The sequence below is a fragment of the Schistocerca gregaria genome, chromosome X (assembly GCF_023897955.1).
Source record: "Schistocerca gregaria isolate iqSchGreg1 chromosome X, iqSchGreg1.2, whole genome shotgun sequence".
NCBI classification, from domain to species: domain Eukaryota; kingdom Metazoa; phylum Arthropoda; class Insecta; order Orthoptera; family Acrididae; genus Schistocerca; species Schistocerca gregaria.
Window position 1 is genome coordinate 705,632,737 of NC_064931.1, and position 16,547 is coordinate 705,649,283.

Genomic DNA, 16,547 nt, shown 5'->3' on the forward strand with positions numbered 1-16,547 from the left:
AGAAGCCAGCAAAAATCTCACACTTGATTAATTCCTCAATTGTTCTTGCATCCTTTACCAGAAGAGCTTTGTACATCTCTTCTGTGAATTCTTTCATCAAGAAATATGACCAACTCCAGAAAATGGATCTATGGTAGTTGTGGAAGATCACCATGACTCTGCCTCTCTCATACATCAGGGAGTAAGACAAGAGATACAGCAGTTTATGGCAGCCAGAATGCTTGGACAGAGTAAGCCAGAGATAGTGGCTGACCCTATACATCAGGAGGTAATAAGAAGATGTTAAAGAAGAGATGTATCAATCTTTAATACCAATATCTTTTGCCAATTGAATGGCCCAGGAAGAGGAGACTTTGCCAACTCAGATTTATGCTGCAGCCATCAAACAATAATGTAGCATCTGACCAATGGAGGCACAATCAACTCCTCTGCCAAGTATTCACCTCAAAAAAGGACAAACAATCAGGGAACAACACACAAGTACGTTTCTACAGTGTATGCTCTGGACACACTATATGCAACTGCAGAGATAGATGACTACTTTTGATGACTATTATGCCACAAGACATCAATCATCACACCAGTCATATTCACACCAGTCAACTTCAGGTGACCCAAGTCAGCCTGTGGCACAAAGCTCATTGCAGTACCCTTGACCAATATGGTTTACCTATCTTCTTGCAACATACTGAGGTACCAGCCACATGCCTAGCACACAAACTCAGGAAAACTACCTGAGGCAGTCATCTATGAAAGTGAGTCCACAACAGATGAAAATCCTACACGGATGACGGTTATCAAACTCCCCAATGTCGTCATCAATGACCAATCTGTCCAGCTGCTAGCTGACTCAGGTTTCTTTTTGTGTAATGCTGAATGCTTATCATGTCAGTTGGAGCAGACTATGTTCCATGATTTGAAAGTGATCATAATGAAGGACACAACTGGGAAATATGTCCAGCTGACAGGAACATGTATCGCAAGAATAATTGTTGATAGTAGAACACAGACCTTCAAATTTGTCATCTTAGCCTAATGCAGTTATAATTTAATTCTCAGCTGCAACTTCTTACAGGCATCACAAGCAGTCACACAGTGTGGAAGATAGGAGCTCTAGATTGACAAAGCCATTCTAACAAGCACACACATCAAAAATTGTTCTGAATGGTGGTTTGCTTTTGAAGATGATGTTATACCACCATCATCAATGAGACAAGTTCCAGTCATCAATGTGGATGCTCAGTTAATCTGTAAATCTTTTATCAGTTGTCAAAAGCTACTGGGGCTCACAAAACACATCTACATACCTGCAACAATAATAAACATTACAGGTGGTCAAGGACTTTGGATCACTAATTATCACAAGCAGCCATAATTCATCCATAAAGGTATGTGCACTGAAACAGTCCAGGATGGCCAGCTAAGTGCCATCAATGAAGAATCATTCTCTACTCCCACCACAGACAACACAATGGAGGAAGCAACTATCAAAATGCCAATAGGAACTGGCCCACCCAGATCTGGAGTGGCAAAACAACAGTTTTAAGAGGCCAATGGGGAAACACTGCACCACCGTTAGGGTTCATCCACCGATTAGCCAGCACTCAAATACGATGAAGCTGGCTGAATAAGAGATAACACAGGAGGAAATGAAGTTGCTGCAGAATGACATTACTGAATCTTGAGAGTGTCATTGCTCCTTTCCTGTGGTCCTACCAAGCAAGGTGGTGCAGTGGCTAACACAATGAACTCACATTTCGGAGCACAATGGCTCAAATCCACATCTGATCATCTAGTTTTATGTTATCCACAGCTGATTCTCCACCCACTCCTTTCTAATCTGAGTTTTTGTTTCATCTCTAATGACCTCATTGTCAATGGAACATTAAACACTAATCTTCCTTTCATCCTGTGGTTCTTATCAAGAAGAAGGAAGCACACAGTGTTTCTATGTCAACTGTTAACAGACTCTCACACATTGATTACACCCTCAAAGTATATCTCAAATATGGACATGCAGTGAGGCTACTGGCAAATCAAGGTTGACAACTCTGACCAGGAAAAGACTGCCTTCATAATTTCTGGCAGTGACTATGAGTTCAAAGTTATGCTGTTTGGATTATGTGACACTTAAGCCACCTTTAGTGTATGGTAGACAACTTGTCTCAACACCTTAAAAGGATGATGTGTATTTGCTATCTGAATGACATTGTCATCTTTTCAAAGTCATCTGAGGAACATCTAAGCTGCCTGACAACTCTGTTAAAGTCTGTTCCAACTGCAGACCTCTCCCTGACTCCAAAACAGTTGCCCAAGAAATGAAAATCTTGGGACAACTAGTTAATGGTGATGGAGCCTCTTCTTGATCCAGAGAAAATCGGAGTAGTCACAGATTTTCCAACTCCTCAGTACATTAGTGATGAAAGATGTTTTCTTGGAATGTGCTCATATTACCCAGCAATTCATAAAGGGCTTCTGTACCAAGCCACATCCCTTGCAAGAACTACTACAGGAAAATGGCAAATATTCCAGGCACGCAAAAGGTCTTTCACAATCCTTAAGGAGGCTTAAACATCTTTTGCAGTCATACCATTGTACAAAAACTGTGCAAAGTGACAATGTCACAATGACGCTAGCAATTACAGTACAGATATAGGAAGGTGCTGAAAAGGTGATAGTTTATGCTTCAGAGTACTGTGTAAGTTCAAGATGAACTACTCTACAATTGAGAAAGAGTTCTCTGCAGTTATTTGGGCCACAATAGATTCCAGCCATATTTATTTGCCAAACAATTTACCTCTGTAACTAACCACCATTCATTATGTTGGTTGACTAGCTTGAAGGATCTGTTAGATGGACTGGTGAGATGGGCACTGATGCTTCAGGAGTGCAATATCACAGTGGTATACAAAAATGGATGCACATGCAATTACACCAACTGCCTTTTGAGACTGAGGCAGAACACAGCAGCATGGATTAAATCTCAATCATGACACTGCTGCAGAACAGAGGCAAGATCCAGCACTGCTGAAACCCCAACAAGACTTGAAGGAGGTATTGGCCAAAGGTGAATTAAAGTCAATAAATGGAACATTGTATTAGAGGAACTATGATCCAATTGGGAGGGGCAGAGAAATAACTGCTCATCTATGGCCAGTTATCCTGAAGTTTTTCCATGATGCTTCAAAACTTCTGGTCACCTGGGATTTGAGAAGACTCTACATATATCTGATGCAGGTATCACTGGCCAAGTGCCCATCAGTTTGTAAGACACACTGTCTGCAACAGTGAGGAATTCCAGCAATGGAAGCACATGCTGAAATTACCTCTGAGGTACCTGGTACCAAATCTACCAGCAGCAGTCCCTTCCACCAAACTGAAATCGACTTCTTGGGGAGGTTCCCAAAGTCAACAAACAGGAATAACAGTCTGCTCTGACTGCTTCACTCCTCTCAGCTGTCACAAAGACTGTGTAGACTGCTGAAGTTCCACAAATTACAAGATTACTTATAGAAAACATCATTTTGAAGCGTGGAACATCCTGAGTGATGATCTCTGACTGTGAAAAACTTTTCCAGTAAAGTCTAGTATCAGAGTTTATTTCATGTTTCAACATCACTTACTCTTGTAAGTGATGTTGAAACTGCCTACTACCCACAGATTAATGGCCTCACCAAATGCTTTAATATGATATCTTCATTATGCATAATTGTGAATGGTGGGGATGCAGTTGCATATAGTAATAGCAATACATAAAATAGCCTCAGGCTGCAGTTAAGATGTTACAAGTTTTATTGCATGATTGATTTCAAGCCTTTATGTCTGATCTTCAGTTCTCATTTCGTGGCATGGGATATATGTATCTTCATTGCCCATCATATTTATTTTGATCATTTACTGAAACTTGTAACACCATAACTGCAGCCTGGGGCTATTTTATTTATTGTTACTACTGTAACATATTTGGTGCACCCAACCCACCAGGCACGGTAGCTCACAGAATGGCAGGTGGTCCACACGAAGCCTAAAATGTTCTATCAGCATCAACTAGTCTATGTTCTGTTCGCCGTGTGGTCAGATTTACATAAGTCCATGCCTGAGCACTATACAGTGAACATTAGTTGTGATTCTGCTGTTGGTTTATTTTTCTACCATTATGTGGTGAAACTTGTGCAGGTATGTGCATTTGTTGTCAAATTATCGTTCTTTACCTACAAAACAATTATTTCCAGCATAATTATACACAAAATTCATCTTCAACAGAAAATAATTTCCTCTTACGTCCTCACCTATTTCTATAAAAATTAAATTTGTGTGTAATTATGGTGACAATATTTTTTTATAGATAAGGAATTATAAATTGAAAACAAATGCACTTACCTGCACGAATTTAACCACAGAATGGTAGAAATATAGACTAAAAGCTAAACTGCAACTAACATTCACTGCAGAGTGGCCAGGCTTGGACTGAGGCAAATCTGACCCACACAGTAAACAAAGCATACTTTAGACTAGAGAGTGCCAATAGTCTGAATGTGCTAGGTGTGGCGTGGGCCACCTGCTCTTCCTCAAGCTACCATGCCTGGCAGGTCAGGGGCACCAAACAAATCAATGCTGCCCATTGTGACATTAACATGTACCACAGTGAAGTAAGATATCACAGGCTTCACAACATTCTTTCTGCTCCAGAGGCTGCAAACACTTCATCAGTAGGACCAAACAAGCAAGACAGCTGGCTCACATACAAACCCAAGAAACCCAGAAGAAGGGCCAAGAATACTGTAATGCCGAGCACTGGCCAGTGAGATATGGTCTGGGAGACTTGGTATCAATTTTTATGATTATGTGGAAAGTGAATCTGTCAGAAAATTTACTGAAATGCTACTTTGGGGCTGTATAATATCTTTCATTGCTTCTTTGATGCCACATATGAAGTTGACCAATACAAACTCCCATCCCACCGAGATGACAAAAGCACAGATATGTCACCCACATCCTCTGTACAAAACCCAAATATAGTCTTGAGGTGGTGATCTATCATGGGGAATTTGCATTCCAAGATACTTAAAAACTTGCTCAACAACTGCAAAGGTTTGATGGAAGGGGCTATTTTCAATCCTCATTATAGTGAAAAGGAGGTGGCAACACTACTAGAAGGTGAGGTTCCACCAGCACTGTCATACACATGACCTTTGACAAGATCTAGATCCAGGGCAGTGTAGTCAGCTCTAATAAGAACTTCTGAAACAGTGACTCATCATTGCTCCAGGAGATGGAACAAAGGCATGAGTTGTATGGTATACAGTGCAGTGCAGTGGTTAGCATTGCTGGCTAGTGCACTATGGGTCACCAGTTGAAACTCAAGCACCAGCCATTTGTAATTTGGTATTGATAATTTCTGAAATTTTCTCAAAATTTCTTATGTTTGTACATTCTAAAATTTTGATGTCTGTCTAAACAGTAGCATTCTCCATACGGGAGTTGTGTTCTCTTCTATCTGTATGTTGGTGTTCGTAATAAATGTACTTTCAGTGCTAAGTGTTCTACTTCACTGACAACCTTGCTTTTGGATTTGGATGCGATTCTTGTTATGACATGACAATATAATCAACTTCTTTTAAATTCTACATATGCTATTAATTGTAAGATAAATAAGTGTTTTTCATAAACCAGTAATAAAAAAGTGTTACACCACCTGCAAATATATAAACATGCATGGCTTGGATTCATAGGATACAAGAAATGAATAATACGGCTCATGAAATTACAAAAATAACTTTACTAACAAACAAACAAATCACCAAAATGAATGATGTCTGTTCAGAAATGAATGCCTTTGCACATCAGAGAAATAAAAAACTGCATTGAATGTTTTGCTCTACTTCGTGCATTGTGATATGCTGGAATATTTCTTAGCATACTGCCAGTAGGTGATTGAGGCATTCCTAATCAAGCACACTCCACTCTCAGACAGTGACCCTTCTGACACCATCCAAGATGTTTGCAGGGTTATTACAATGATGTACTGCACATTTCAACTGATCCCAAGCATGCTTCATCGGATTCATTGTAACAAATACCACGAAGCATTTCTTTCAGTAAATTCCTTTATTACCCTTTAGCTGAGTTGTTGACAAGCAAATGCTAACATACACACTTTGCAATAACAGCTCCTTGTTAACATGAATAAATTATGTGCAGCTTCTGAGAACCAATACTCACACAATGTGATGATAGAAACGTTGATCGCCAACAAAGCCTAACAGGTGCACACTAGGATGACGTCCATAAATTTCAGTGTGCCAAGGATCAGGGAGGATAAGTAATATTACAATACTACAGTCCCATGAGTCTGGCAGCTCGTGGGCAGGTTGGGCGCTCATAGGCAGTCCATTGATGAACAGCAAGGTCCAACAACAACACAGTCCTTTGAGGTGATGAGCTCATGGGAAAGTCACATTGCAGATCCTGTGGGGTGGTTCCCTTGGGAGCAGCTGACTGAAGTTCAGCATCACACAGGGCTCACAGTGAGGGCAAGACTACATCTCGGCAGGCAGTGGCAGTGGCAGGCATCAGGTCTGTATTGGGGACACGAACTGGCTGTCAGTCAGTCAGAGCCCAGAGTATAACTGGCTCTCAGAGGATGGAGTGCTGACTTAAGTAGGCACCCGCAGCAGACTACACACACACAGTATCATGTGGAGATATGTCCTTGATGATGCTAATATGAGCCTGCAACTGCAAAGCCGTGTACCGCAACCTGCACACCCTGTAGTGGCATAGCATGTGGCCCCAAACGCCATGGCAGCTACAGGAGGCTTCACAGCAAACAACTCGGTGACTCTTCTATCAACAAATATCCTCTGATGTGATGCAGGGGCCACACCTGGTCCACAATATCCTGCAATGGCTGAATATGCAGGGGAGTAGTCCTGCATGCACCACAATTCCTACCTCCAGGAGGGTGGTGTTCACCAAGTGGCCAAAGTGTGTTCACACATCATCATCATCATCATCATCTCAAAAGCTGAACCCACCACTGAAATGTTCACTGGAGGGCTATATAATAAGCTGGGGGATATCATCCCCATAGTGCACAACCTTCAAATTATCCTTGATAGAGATTAGAGGCCTCTGACAGACATATAGGATACTAAGCCAAAACGTGATGTAGCTGAACCCATGAGACTGCATGCCTGAGATGTGCAGCAGTACCTAGAAACCTGCACACAATCCTACAATGATCATCAGGAGTCAGACAATCCCTGCCCTCATCGGTGAAGAAAACCCACTGACCCAGATCCAGGTTCCATGCCTAATGTTTCATTACCTGTCTTCTTCACACTCCATCATGATGTGGATTATGTACTCTAGTTTGTAATGGATGTTCAGAGGCTAAATTGACTGCATGGAGTCAGTTGCTTATTGTATGACTCAACACAGCCCTCCAAATTACTCCAAAAAGCCTGTGTGTAGCTCTGTTGCATTCTCCTTTGGGTCTGTACGAACCATAATTTATGGGTAGGTGACATCAGCTGGTGATTTTGAATGAGGACCTCCAACAAAAGTTGTACATTCTATGATTTATGTCTTGTGGCAATGTTTGTATATCTGTATCATGTGGCCATGGTGTACACAAATACAGTGGGCAATTTCCCATTGTGACAAACCTTCTTGCCATAAAGTGAGAATGTGTGGATGGTCTGAGCTTGAAATGACTTTCTGAAGCATGTTGAAGACTGAACAGTGTATAAAAATGGCACTGTATGCTCTATTGATGTGCACTGATGTTTTTAGCTCCATTACACAAGCGGCTCCACCTAATTATTACCTGTGGTCAAAACAGTACTGACAATGAGCTTTCTGTTCAAAATAGCAACAATTGTGCAAGTCATGAGGATCCTAACAAACTTTTTTTGAAGAGCTTAATTTTGTTCATGTACTAACAAATTATCTACTTTCGATGAAAATTATTTTCTAACAGGCAACTTTAATGACACAGAAGTAATATTTTTTTTGTAACAACTAAGAAATTGCAGTCTATACACATACCCGAAACTGTAAATCCAACATCTCTATTTGATCTGGTTTTTGCTCGTCATCAGTATCACAGAATTGAAGTTGTTGTACATACTGAGGCAGAGAAGTCTGACTGATGTTAGTCTCTCCACTTTCAATAGCTTCAAGAAGAGCATCATGAATAAATATATATTGTTCTTCTGTCTGAACCAAGAAGTTCCTCTGAGTACGGATATGACGTAAAAAGCCGAATATGTTAACTTCTCCCTTTGCTTGTATCTGTTTCAGCATGGCATCGAGAACTATGTATGTACCAGTTCTACCAACTCCAGCACTGGAAAGAAGAAACATTTATTATTAGGTTATTTTACTGTATTTAACTGAAATTACAAGAAATTGACTGAAATATTTGACATTAATAAAACAAAAGAAACTCCACCATTGTCACTAACACTAAAATTAGATTTACAGATGGATAGCTTTTGGATTTCGAGAATTTTAAAAGTTCTCAAGTAGAAATTTTTTTTATTACCAATGAAACAAACTGAACTGCCAGTTTCAGCATAAAAATATGTAATTTCTGTCATTATTTTAGTGGTTTGGCCACACTGTCATGCATTCTAAACTTTTATTTAGTCAGCTTTTGTGAACCTTTTTCCCTTGCAGTGATTAACAGCTTCATTTTATCCCATATTCAATATATAGCTCCATTAAAACATTCCAGTGATGATTTGAACCCAGTGTGGATTGCAGCTGTAGCATAGCTTTAAGTACATCAAGAACTGAATGGTGCGTTTTTTTTATTTACATTCCCATCAATGGACTAAAGTTTTGTTTACACCAAATCAAAAATACTTCCTTGCACGAGTTGCAGATGAATATGTGTTGGTGGGATATAATGAAGGAAATTATACCCATCCTTAGAGGGGGCAGCAAGTTAGGGAACTTCAGTACTAAAGTATCCTCATATATTAATTTTACTTTGTTCTCTTCTCTGAAAGTGTGTTACAACACTATGAAATAAATAAATTTTTACATCTGATTCACTCACAATTCAGAAGTCATGTTAATCATCTTATTAATAATTTCAGTATAACACTTAAGTGATAGCATTTCACAGTGTCTCTACATGTTTGTTTGCAGAAAATCTAAAAAATCCACTTATTACCTACAATGGACAAAGAAACAATGAAATACACAGATCAAATAAAACACAGTACTTGGTGACGGTTCCTAACACTGCAATAAGAACTGTAGAAGTCTTGGTATTCAACCAAGCACACTTTCAATATGGTCCTGAGCAAAGTCATCCAAAAATGGAACTATCCAAGGCCAAAGTCTGGCTGTATATAATACTGAACAAGTGTCACAAAATTAACTCTTAATGGTTAAATCTCACATGTGGTCACACAAATTTCTTTTGCTTCCGGAAAGGTACAAAAGAATGCTGCAAGTAAACAATGATATACAGCTTCTATTTCTCTTCTACAGCTCTATATGTGTAAGTTTAACAAGGACTTTCAGAGTGCAGTACAAAGTGCATGAAAAAACTAGTGCTCTGTAATGTATAAAATTCAGAATGGAATATAAACAACAGAATGAGTAAAAAAGTGAGCTGAGCAGATGGCAGGTATATAAACAAGACCATAAGCAAACACACAAACAGAGCTACATTCTCCCACTCCTGCAACCTGATTGCAGTGAATGAGTGTCCGGAACAGAGCAGAGGGTTGAAAGAGGGAATAAAGGCTCTCCTTGATTATGAGATTTATGGAGTATGGTGTGCAAATAAATGAATGGGTGTGAATGGTAGGGGAACAGAGAGACAACAGGAGAATATGACATGAATACAAGGGCAGACAAATATTGCCCAGGTAGAGTTGACAGCTAGGACCTACAGAGCCTGCTGAGAAAACATTGTGGATGAGGATACAGAAACCGACAAACTTAAAGCAAGTTTCAGACAGAAGCACAGCAATGTCAGAAGTGTGAAGAAGTTGGGAGACGGTATATTTGTTGCTAAGAAATTTAAAACATTTATTTCACCTATAGACTGTTGAACTACTTATTTGAGAAAATTGTCTAAGGAGATGTTCAGTATTACTTCAAACAGCTGTTTCTTATTACCAAGCAGTTTTTCCCTTTGATAGAAGAAAATTATATTCACTGCCTATTATTGCTACATGCAAAAGATATTTCCATGCTACTAAGTTTAGGCAATCTTTGAATGGCAACTGGTAGAAACATATGATTATTAATACAGACCCACAGAACCTGGTAGCTCTTGTCCATTAAGTATCCAGCTGAATTTGTTTTGTATCTCACTAGGCCTAATGTTTCTGCCTGTTAGAATCAAGACCCTACATTGTGAGGACCCTAATCTATCTTTCCAATACTTATTTCATGTTTTGTTGAACATTTCTTTATATTATACTTCAGGTTTACCTAACTTAGTTCCTAGCATGTCATGGGACCTGAATGTCCTAGATGTTAACAACTATTACTTTTCTTGTCCTATGCATTCTATACCTGGTCTGTTTGTCAAGACTGATAGTATACTGGTAAAGAATGTGCCTGCAAACTGAAGGACTGGATCCTGGTTGGATCACAGAATATTTCAGTCTGGCTTTATCTAGCACCCATCTCTTGATGACACCAAGATTCACCATGAACAGCACGTGGTTTGTATTCAACATTAAACTGTCGGTTCTCTTTCCATGGTAGGATTACTGGGACAGGTAAGGGACACGCAAGTTGCTGAAGCAGCATCTAATTGAAATATTTGCACCAGGCCATTGAGTAAAAGGGGATTATTATTAATAATTGGTTTATCTAACATTTGTTTTTATACTGGGGTATCAATGTTTTGCCTTAAAAAAGTGCATTCCACATGTAGTCGGGTGTGTACTGCACACCTTGCGCCATGCAAAGTGACTCTGCAAGTCTCCAACCTGTAGTTCAGATCAAAGAATCTCCAGTCAACCTCATCACAGAATTGGTAGTCTTTGATTTAAGCTTTTCAATCAAATGCAGATGAGAAAATCCAGATCAGTCCTCAGAACAATGCTGCAAATAGACATCTATAATGACACTGTCTAATTTAGGTTGGCTGGCCTCATCATTTCTGTCAGTCTTCACAGGAAAAACTGAGAACAGTGGCAGATTCCAGGCACTAATCTGTTAGTTAGAAGCCATTTGCCACATAAAACTAACTCTATATGTCATCATAACCTGTTAGACAACATCGAGTGACCATCTGGCGCTATATTGTGATTACCTGAAGACCATGCTGACACCAACTGCAGTTGGGAATTTCCACATTACATTTGTGATTGCCAGTACATCACCTGCATAATTTTCAATTGGCATATGAAGCCAGCTGACAACTGCCAATTCACCTTCATCATCAAGATCAGCTCTACATAATTGTCCCACAGAGGACATCCCTGGTCATATCTGTTTTTAAATCTAGCTAATGAGAAATAAAGAATTAAGCCAAAAATTAGTTGTTGCTTACTTTGAAACAGAACCATCTTAACAAATTAAATTAACAGCAATGCATAAACTATATAGAATCGTTGCTGAAAGCGACACTGCCGGCTAGTGCTGAAGCTTTGGGATCTGGCACACACCTGACTGGTGACATGAGTATAAAGTTCGAATTTTACACCAAAACCTAAAACATCTGATCAAAATATAGCTCAGAGAAGAATATTTGCTGTTGTATTTTGAAGTATTAAGTACAATGTAGATGGGATTTGTAATGATGGAATTTAATGAAAGTCATGTTCCAAATGAATATCACTCTTGTTCTTTATGACTTCCTCAAAGTACAAATTTCTTCTGGAATTATTTTCAATTTGTAGCAGTCTTGGCTGTCAATGGTAACAACAGTAACCCATCACATCATATTTGCAGTTCATCCTGCACAGTGTTCTGAAATTACTTTTGGAAAATGGTACTGAACTGCTTATCTCTTGGGCTACAATGAGAAAGTGAATATATCCAAAGGCATGTGTGCTGTAAACAGGTTACCAGGCAGCTGTCACATAATTTCCATTTTGAAATGATGCCCAAATATGCTGTCAGGGGCCACTATGTCTTGCACCCATTTTGGAGTGTCGCATTTGACAAATGACAGACATGCTGATATTTGATATCATTTTTAACATACACCATAACAGTCAGCTGCTAGGTCTAGGAAGTTGTAGAGAGAGATGTGGTGCATTTATTTTAAACATATCTGGGACTGTGTTCCATCACCTTGAATACACTATAATACATTGGCTATGTATGGGGGAAAATGTTCATAGTGTGACATATTCCACTTATTCCCTAATCTGGATCAAGTGCGAAACAATCTTATTATAGGGTATGTTTTTAATTATCAAATTATCATGCTATCATTTAAGAAATATCTTGTGCATAAAGGACTATTTGTAATGAACATAAACTAATTAGATAATACATAAATTCATCATTTATATACTGCTTCAGTCACTTTTTACTTGTGATATAATGTTCTTTCTGCATCACTGTCTACCAAATAGATGACACATGCAAGTGTCACAGATACATTCCACAACATAAAATCTTCTTGATACACCTCACGATGGCATGACCATTGGAACAGAGAGAAGTGTTTAAAATAAAAGTAACTGAATCAGTAAATCCTTGATTTTTTGTATATTAGTTTAATTATTGTTCTTCAGTAGTCAGTAGCAGTGAATTATTGATTTTTATTAAAACATTATACTGAGTAATAGGTCAGGAACACACATCCATGTTTCTCTGATCTGATAAACTCACATAGAAATGGCTTGATTGCAGTTAACAATGGCATCATAAAATACCTGTTTTCTTCTATTTTTTCTACATTTTTTTACCTGTATAATAATTTAATTTGTATAGAAATCATCAGTATAGTGACCAGATTTTGCTACACATGATAGTGTTTTTATACACACCTGCAATGAACTATGATAGGGCCAGCCTCTGGTGGATTGGCAGCTGATGATTTTTTAACAAAGCTAAGCACAGGTAGTGGGTGATCTGGTGTACCATGATCAGGCCAGTTTGTGTAGTGATACTGATACACAAGCCTCTCACACAGGCTGTGCTTCTTCTTCTTTAGCTGCAAATGCATGAAAACATGAGAAAACATGTTAATATAATCATTGTACAAGCAATATAAGAGTTACTACTGGTTTAAATTTGATTTTGGCACACAAAGGGATAAATTATGCTGCCACATAGTCTTTGGTCATTTACCAAATAGCATTAAAAGTCTGACAGATAGGCAACCAGCAATTATAAACAAATTAAAATAATTTCTGATTGACTACTCCTTCTATTCAAAAGATGAATTTTTATATATGAAGGAGTAATTGATGTAAAGAAACCTTATGTTAAAATGACATGTTCCACATCATTACAAAATACCATATTCATGATTTATGGAACAAGTATTAATGTAATGTGATGTTATCAGTTACTCACATAATTTAATTTGTTGCCTGTTCCATAAACCATATGCATGTAGTTCATTACGATGTGAAACATGTTGATACGTTGCAAATAAATTGTATACATACACCACATATTTCAGTGACTGCTCTTAAACTATTTAACACTACATTATAAGATAAAGTAATGCTTTTATAATAGAGGGAAGGAGTCATTTCAATTTATCTGTTTCTAATTTATATATGAGAGTGTTCTGAAAAGTTGAACCTTTGAATTTTTTATATGTTAACTCTTAAGGCTTTTTAAATGAAACAAATATTATTAACATTCTGAATCATTGTTCTTCACGTCTACATATTTGCAGCCCTCTACCACTAGAGGGCTCAAAATTGTAGTATGTAACATGGTAGCGTGTAAAGTAACTATGTTGGTGTGTGAGAAACAGTGTGTGATAATCAAGTTTCTCACTGCAGAAGAGTTCATCCACACATAGAGCACCCTCCCCTACAGCATTACAATGCCAGACCACACACTAGTGCTGTGACACCTGCAACAATCTGACGCCTTAGATTCACTGTCGATGATCATCCTCCATATAGTCCCAACTTGGCCTCATCTGGTTTTCATCTTTTTCTAAAGCTTAAAGTACATCTTCAAGACTTCCTTTGATAGTGCTGAAGTGGTGCAAATAGATAATGAGTTTGTGGCTCTATCAACAAAGTCAAACATTCTACGCTGATGGTGTCAACAAACTTGTTTCTTGTTGGAAGAAATTTGTTAATCGCCAGAGTAACTATGTTGATATATATTAATATGTAGAAATGAATAATGAAGATTTAGAATGTTAATAATGTCTGTTTTATTTAAAAAGCATTAAGTGTACTCACACAAAAAATTCAGAGGAATTTCTTTTCAGCAAGCCTTCTTATAAAGTCATCAATATTATCCCACACTGTGATTATTTTTGTCTGTCATTAACAAAATAAACAGAATGTGCTGAGGAACAGATCAACTACACTACCCTAAAATTGCTCAAATTTATAGTGATTCAGATATAATTTTATTGTTATTAGTTCAGTCTATGTGCAATTAGAATGTGTAGTTTATATTTCAGCACTTGGCTTTAGTGTATTGCTCATAACAAGTCACTGCAAGCTCTACACATATTTTGCACATAAAATTGCTAATTATATGCACATTTTTGCACACAGTTTTGTAGTACTTCTCAGAGGGGTTGTTAGTTGTCTTCTATTTGGAGATGCTGATTTAACATTACTTCTGTTTCTTCATTTAACTTCATCCTGCAACTTCTTCTGTCTTCTGGCCTCCTCTATGCTGTTTCCCATAATATTTTTCTCTGCTCAGCTAATTTAATATATGAAGAATGACTTACTGTATTTTAATTTTTTGGTTTGTTACTGTGTTCTAGATAAATGTAGCATTTACTGCAATACATAAGCCATTTCCTTCATGAAACAATTTTAATAGGTTTATATTATGGGGGACGGGGGGAGGGGGGGGGGTGTCATTTGACAACAAACCTCTACTGTTTATTTTTATAGAAGTCACAGTTCTTGGTTTCCTCTTTTGCTATTCGTGTTTCAGTATGTGAAGAACTTGAAAATTACAAACTTGTTTTTCTTTCGTTGCTGTATGAGGGTTGGAACTTCAATAGTGACAACTATTTATTTACAACTCACAGAAAATAGATACGTGTTTCAAAGTTTTACTGACCTGCAAAGTAGTCACCAGCATTGTGTATAACCCATTGCCAGCGATGTGGAAGTCGTAGGATACTCTTAGCAGTGCCAGTTGTGTTGACAGTTCGAGCAGAGCAGTCTATTACGTGACAAATTTGTAGCAGTTCTGAAGTGAATGCCATGAGGTGTTTACTTCATTTTAGAAATCAAGTTGAACTCACAATAGCTTAAGTTAGGGGAGTGAAGTAGGTGGTATAGCATTTAGTAGCCCCATCAGTAACAGCTTGCTCTGTACATGCTTGAGCATTGTCATCACTTCTGTCTGTAAGCTGGTCGTAGGTTGTGTTCCAAAACTGAACAGCATAGGGACAGAAATGATGACACTTTCTGCAGGATATGACCATCATTTTGCAGGACAATGCTCAAGCACGTACAATGCAAGTTGTTACGGATTTGTTTGGCTGATGGGGCTGCTAAGTGTTATACCATCTACTGCACTCCCCTGACTTAAGCCCTCATAAGTTCAACTTCATTTCTAAACTGAAGGAATCTCTTCACGGCATTAGTTTCAGAACTGCTACAAATTCGATGGGCTATAGACCATGCCAATCAAACTGTCAACACAACTGGCACTGCTAAGAGTATCCTACGACTTCCACATTGCTGACAATGGGTTATATACCATGCTGGTGACTACTTTGAAGGTCAGTAAAACTTAGAAACATGTATCTATTTTGTACGAGCTGTAAAGAAATAGTTGCCACTATTAAAGTTCCAACCCTTGTACATTCATTGATGTACATTCAATAAATAAATAAATGTGCTGTCTCTCTTGGCAATTAGTCATAGATGGTGGTGAAGTGTACTTCTCTACTAATCTTCTTCCCATTATCAAGGATTTTGAATTGAAACTTCCTTATTGTTGCCACTAATCTGGCTCTACTCTCTTAAATTTCTTAGCAAGCTAGAGAAATAAACATATTATCTGCCATCTCATTTATTTTTTGGTTTAGAAATGGTTCCATGAGGCACATTAAATAATAGTCTCCAAACATTTTGTTTTCCTGGATATGCATTCTCCTTACTAACATAAACAAATGTGTCACACATGTATTTTGTCTGCACATGAGCAGCAATTCAGACTTTGAGACTATTTATCTAATTTGTCGGACATGAACTGAGTGAACTGCACTGTGTTTTACTTTGAAGTAACTGTGAATTTTTGGTTATATTTTGTTGATGATAACAGCAAACAAACAAAATTTTCAATTAACTTGTTCCAAAATTCAGAAACATGAAAGCTCTTATTGGCTGGCAGGCATTCAGCTTGGGATGATTTTTTTAAATTGGAGGAATTTGAGA

The 16,547-nt window shown here is 38.1% G+C and overlaps 1 protein-coding gene across 2 annotated transcripts in view; it reads right to left on the reverse strand.

Moving 5' to 3' along the window:
* LOC126299298 (tyrosine-protein phosphatase 99A) overlaps positions 1 to 16,547 on the reverse strand; it is a 476,034-nt gene that overhangs the window by 29,892 nt on the left and 429,595 nt on the right. For both annotated transcript variants that reach the window (XM_049991093.1, XM_049991092.1), the window contains 2 exons: positions 12,987 to 13,153; positions 8,053 to 8,353 (listed from right to left, as the gene is read on the reverse strand). In XM_049991093.1, the coding sequence (XP_049847050.1) occupies positions 8,053 to 8,353; positions 12,987 to 13,153 (468 nt within the window). The remainder of the gene's footprint in view (positions 1 to 8,052; positions 8,354 to 12,986; positions 13,154 to 16,547) is intronic.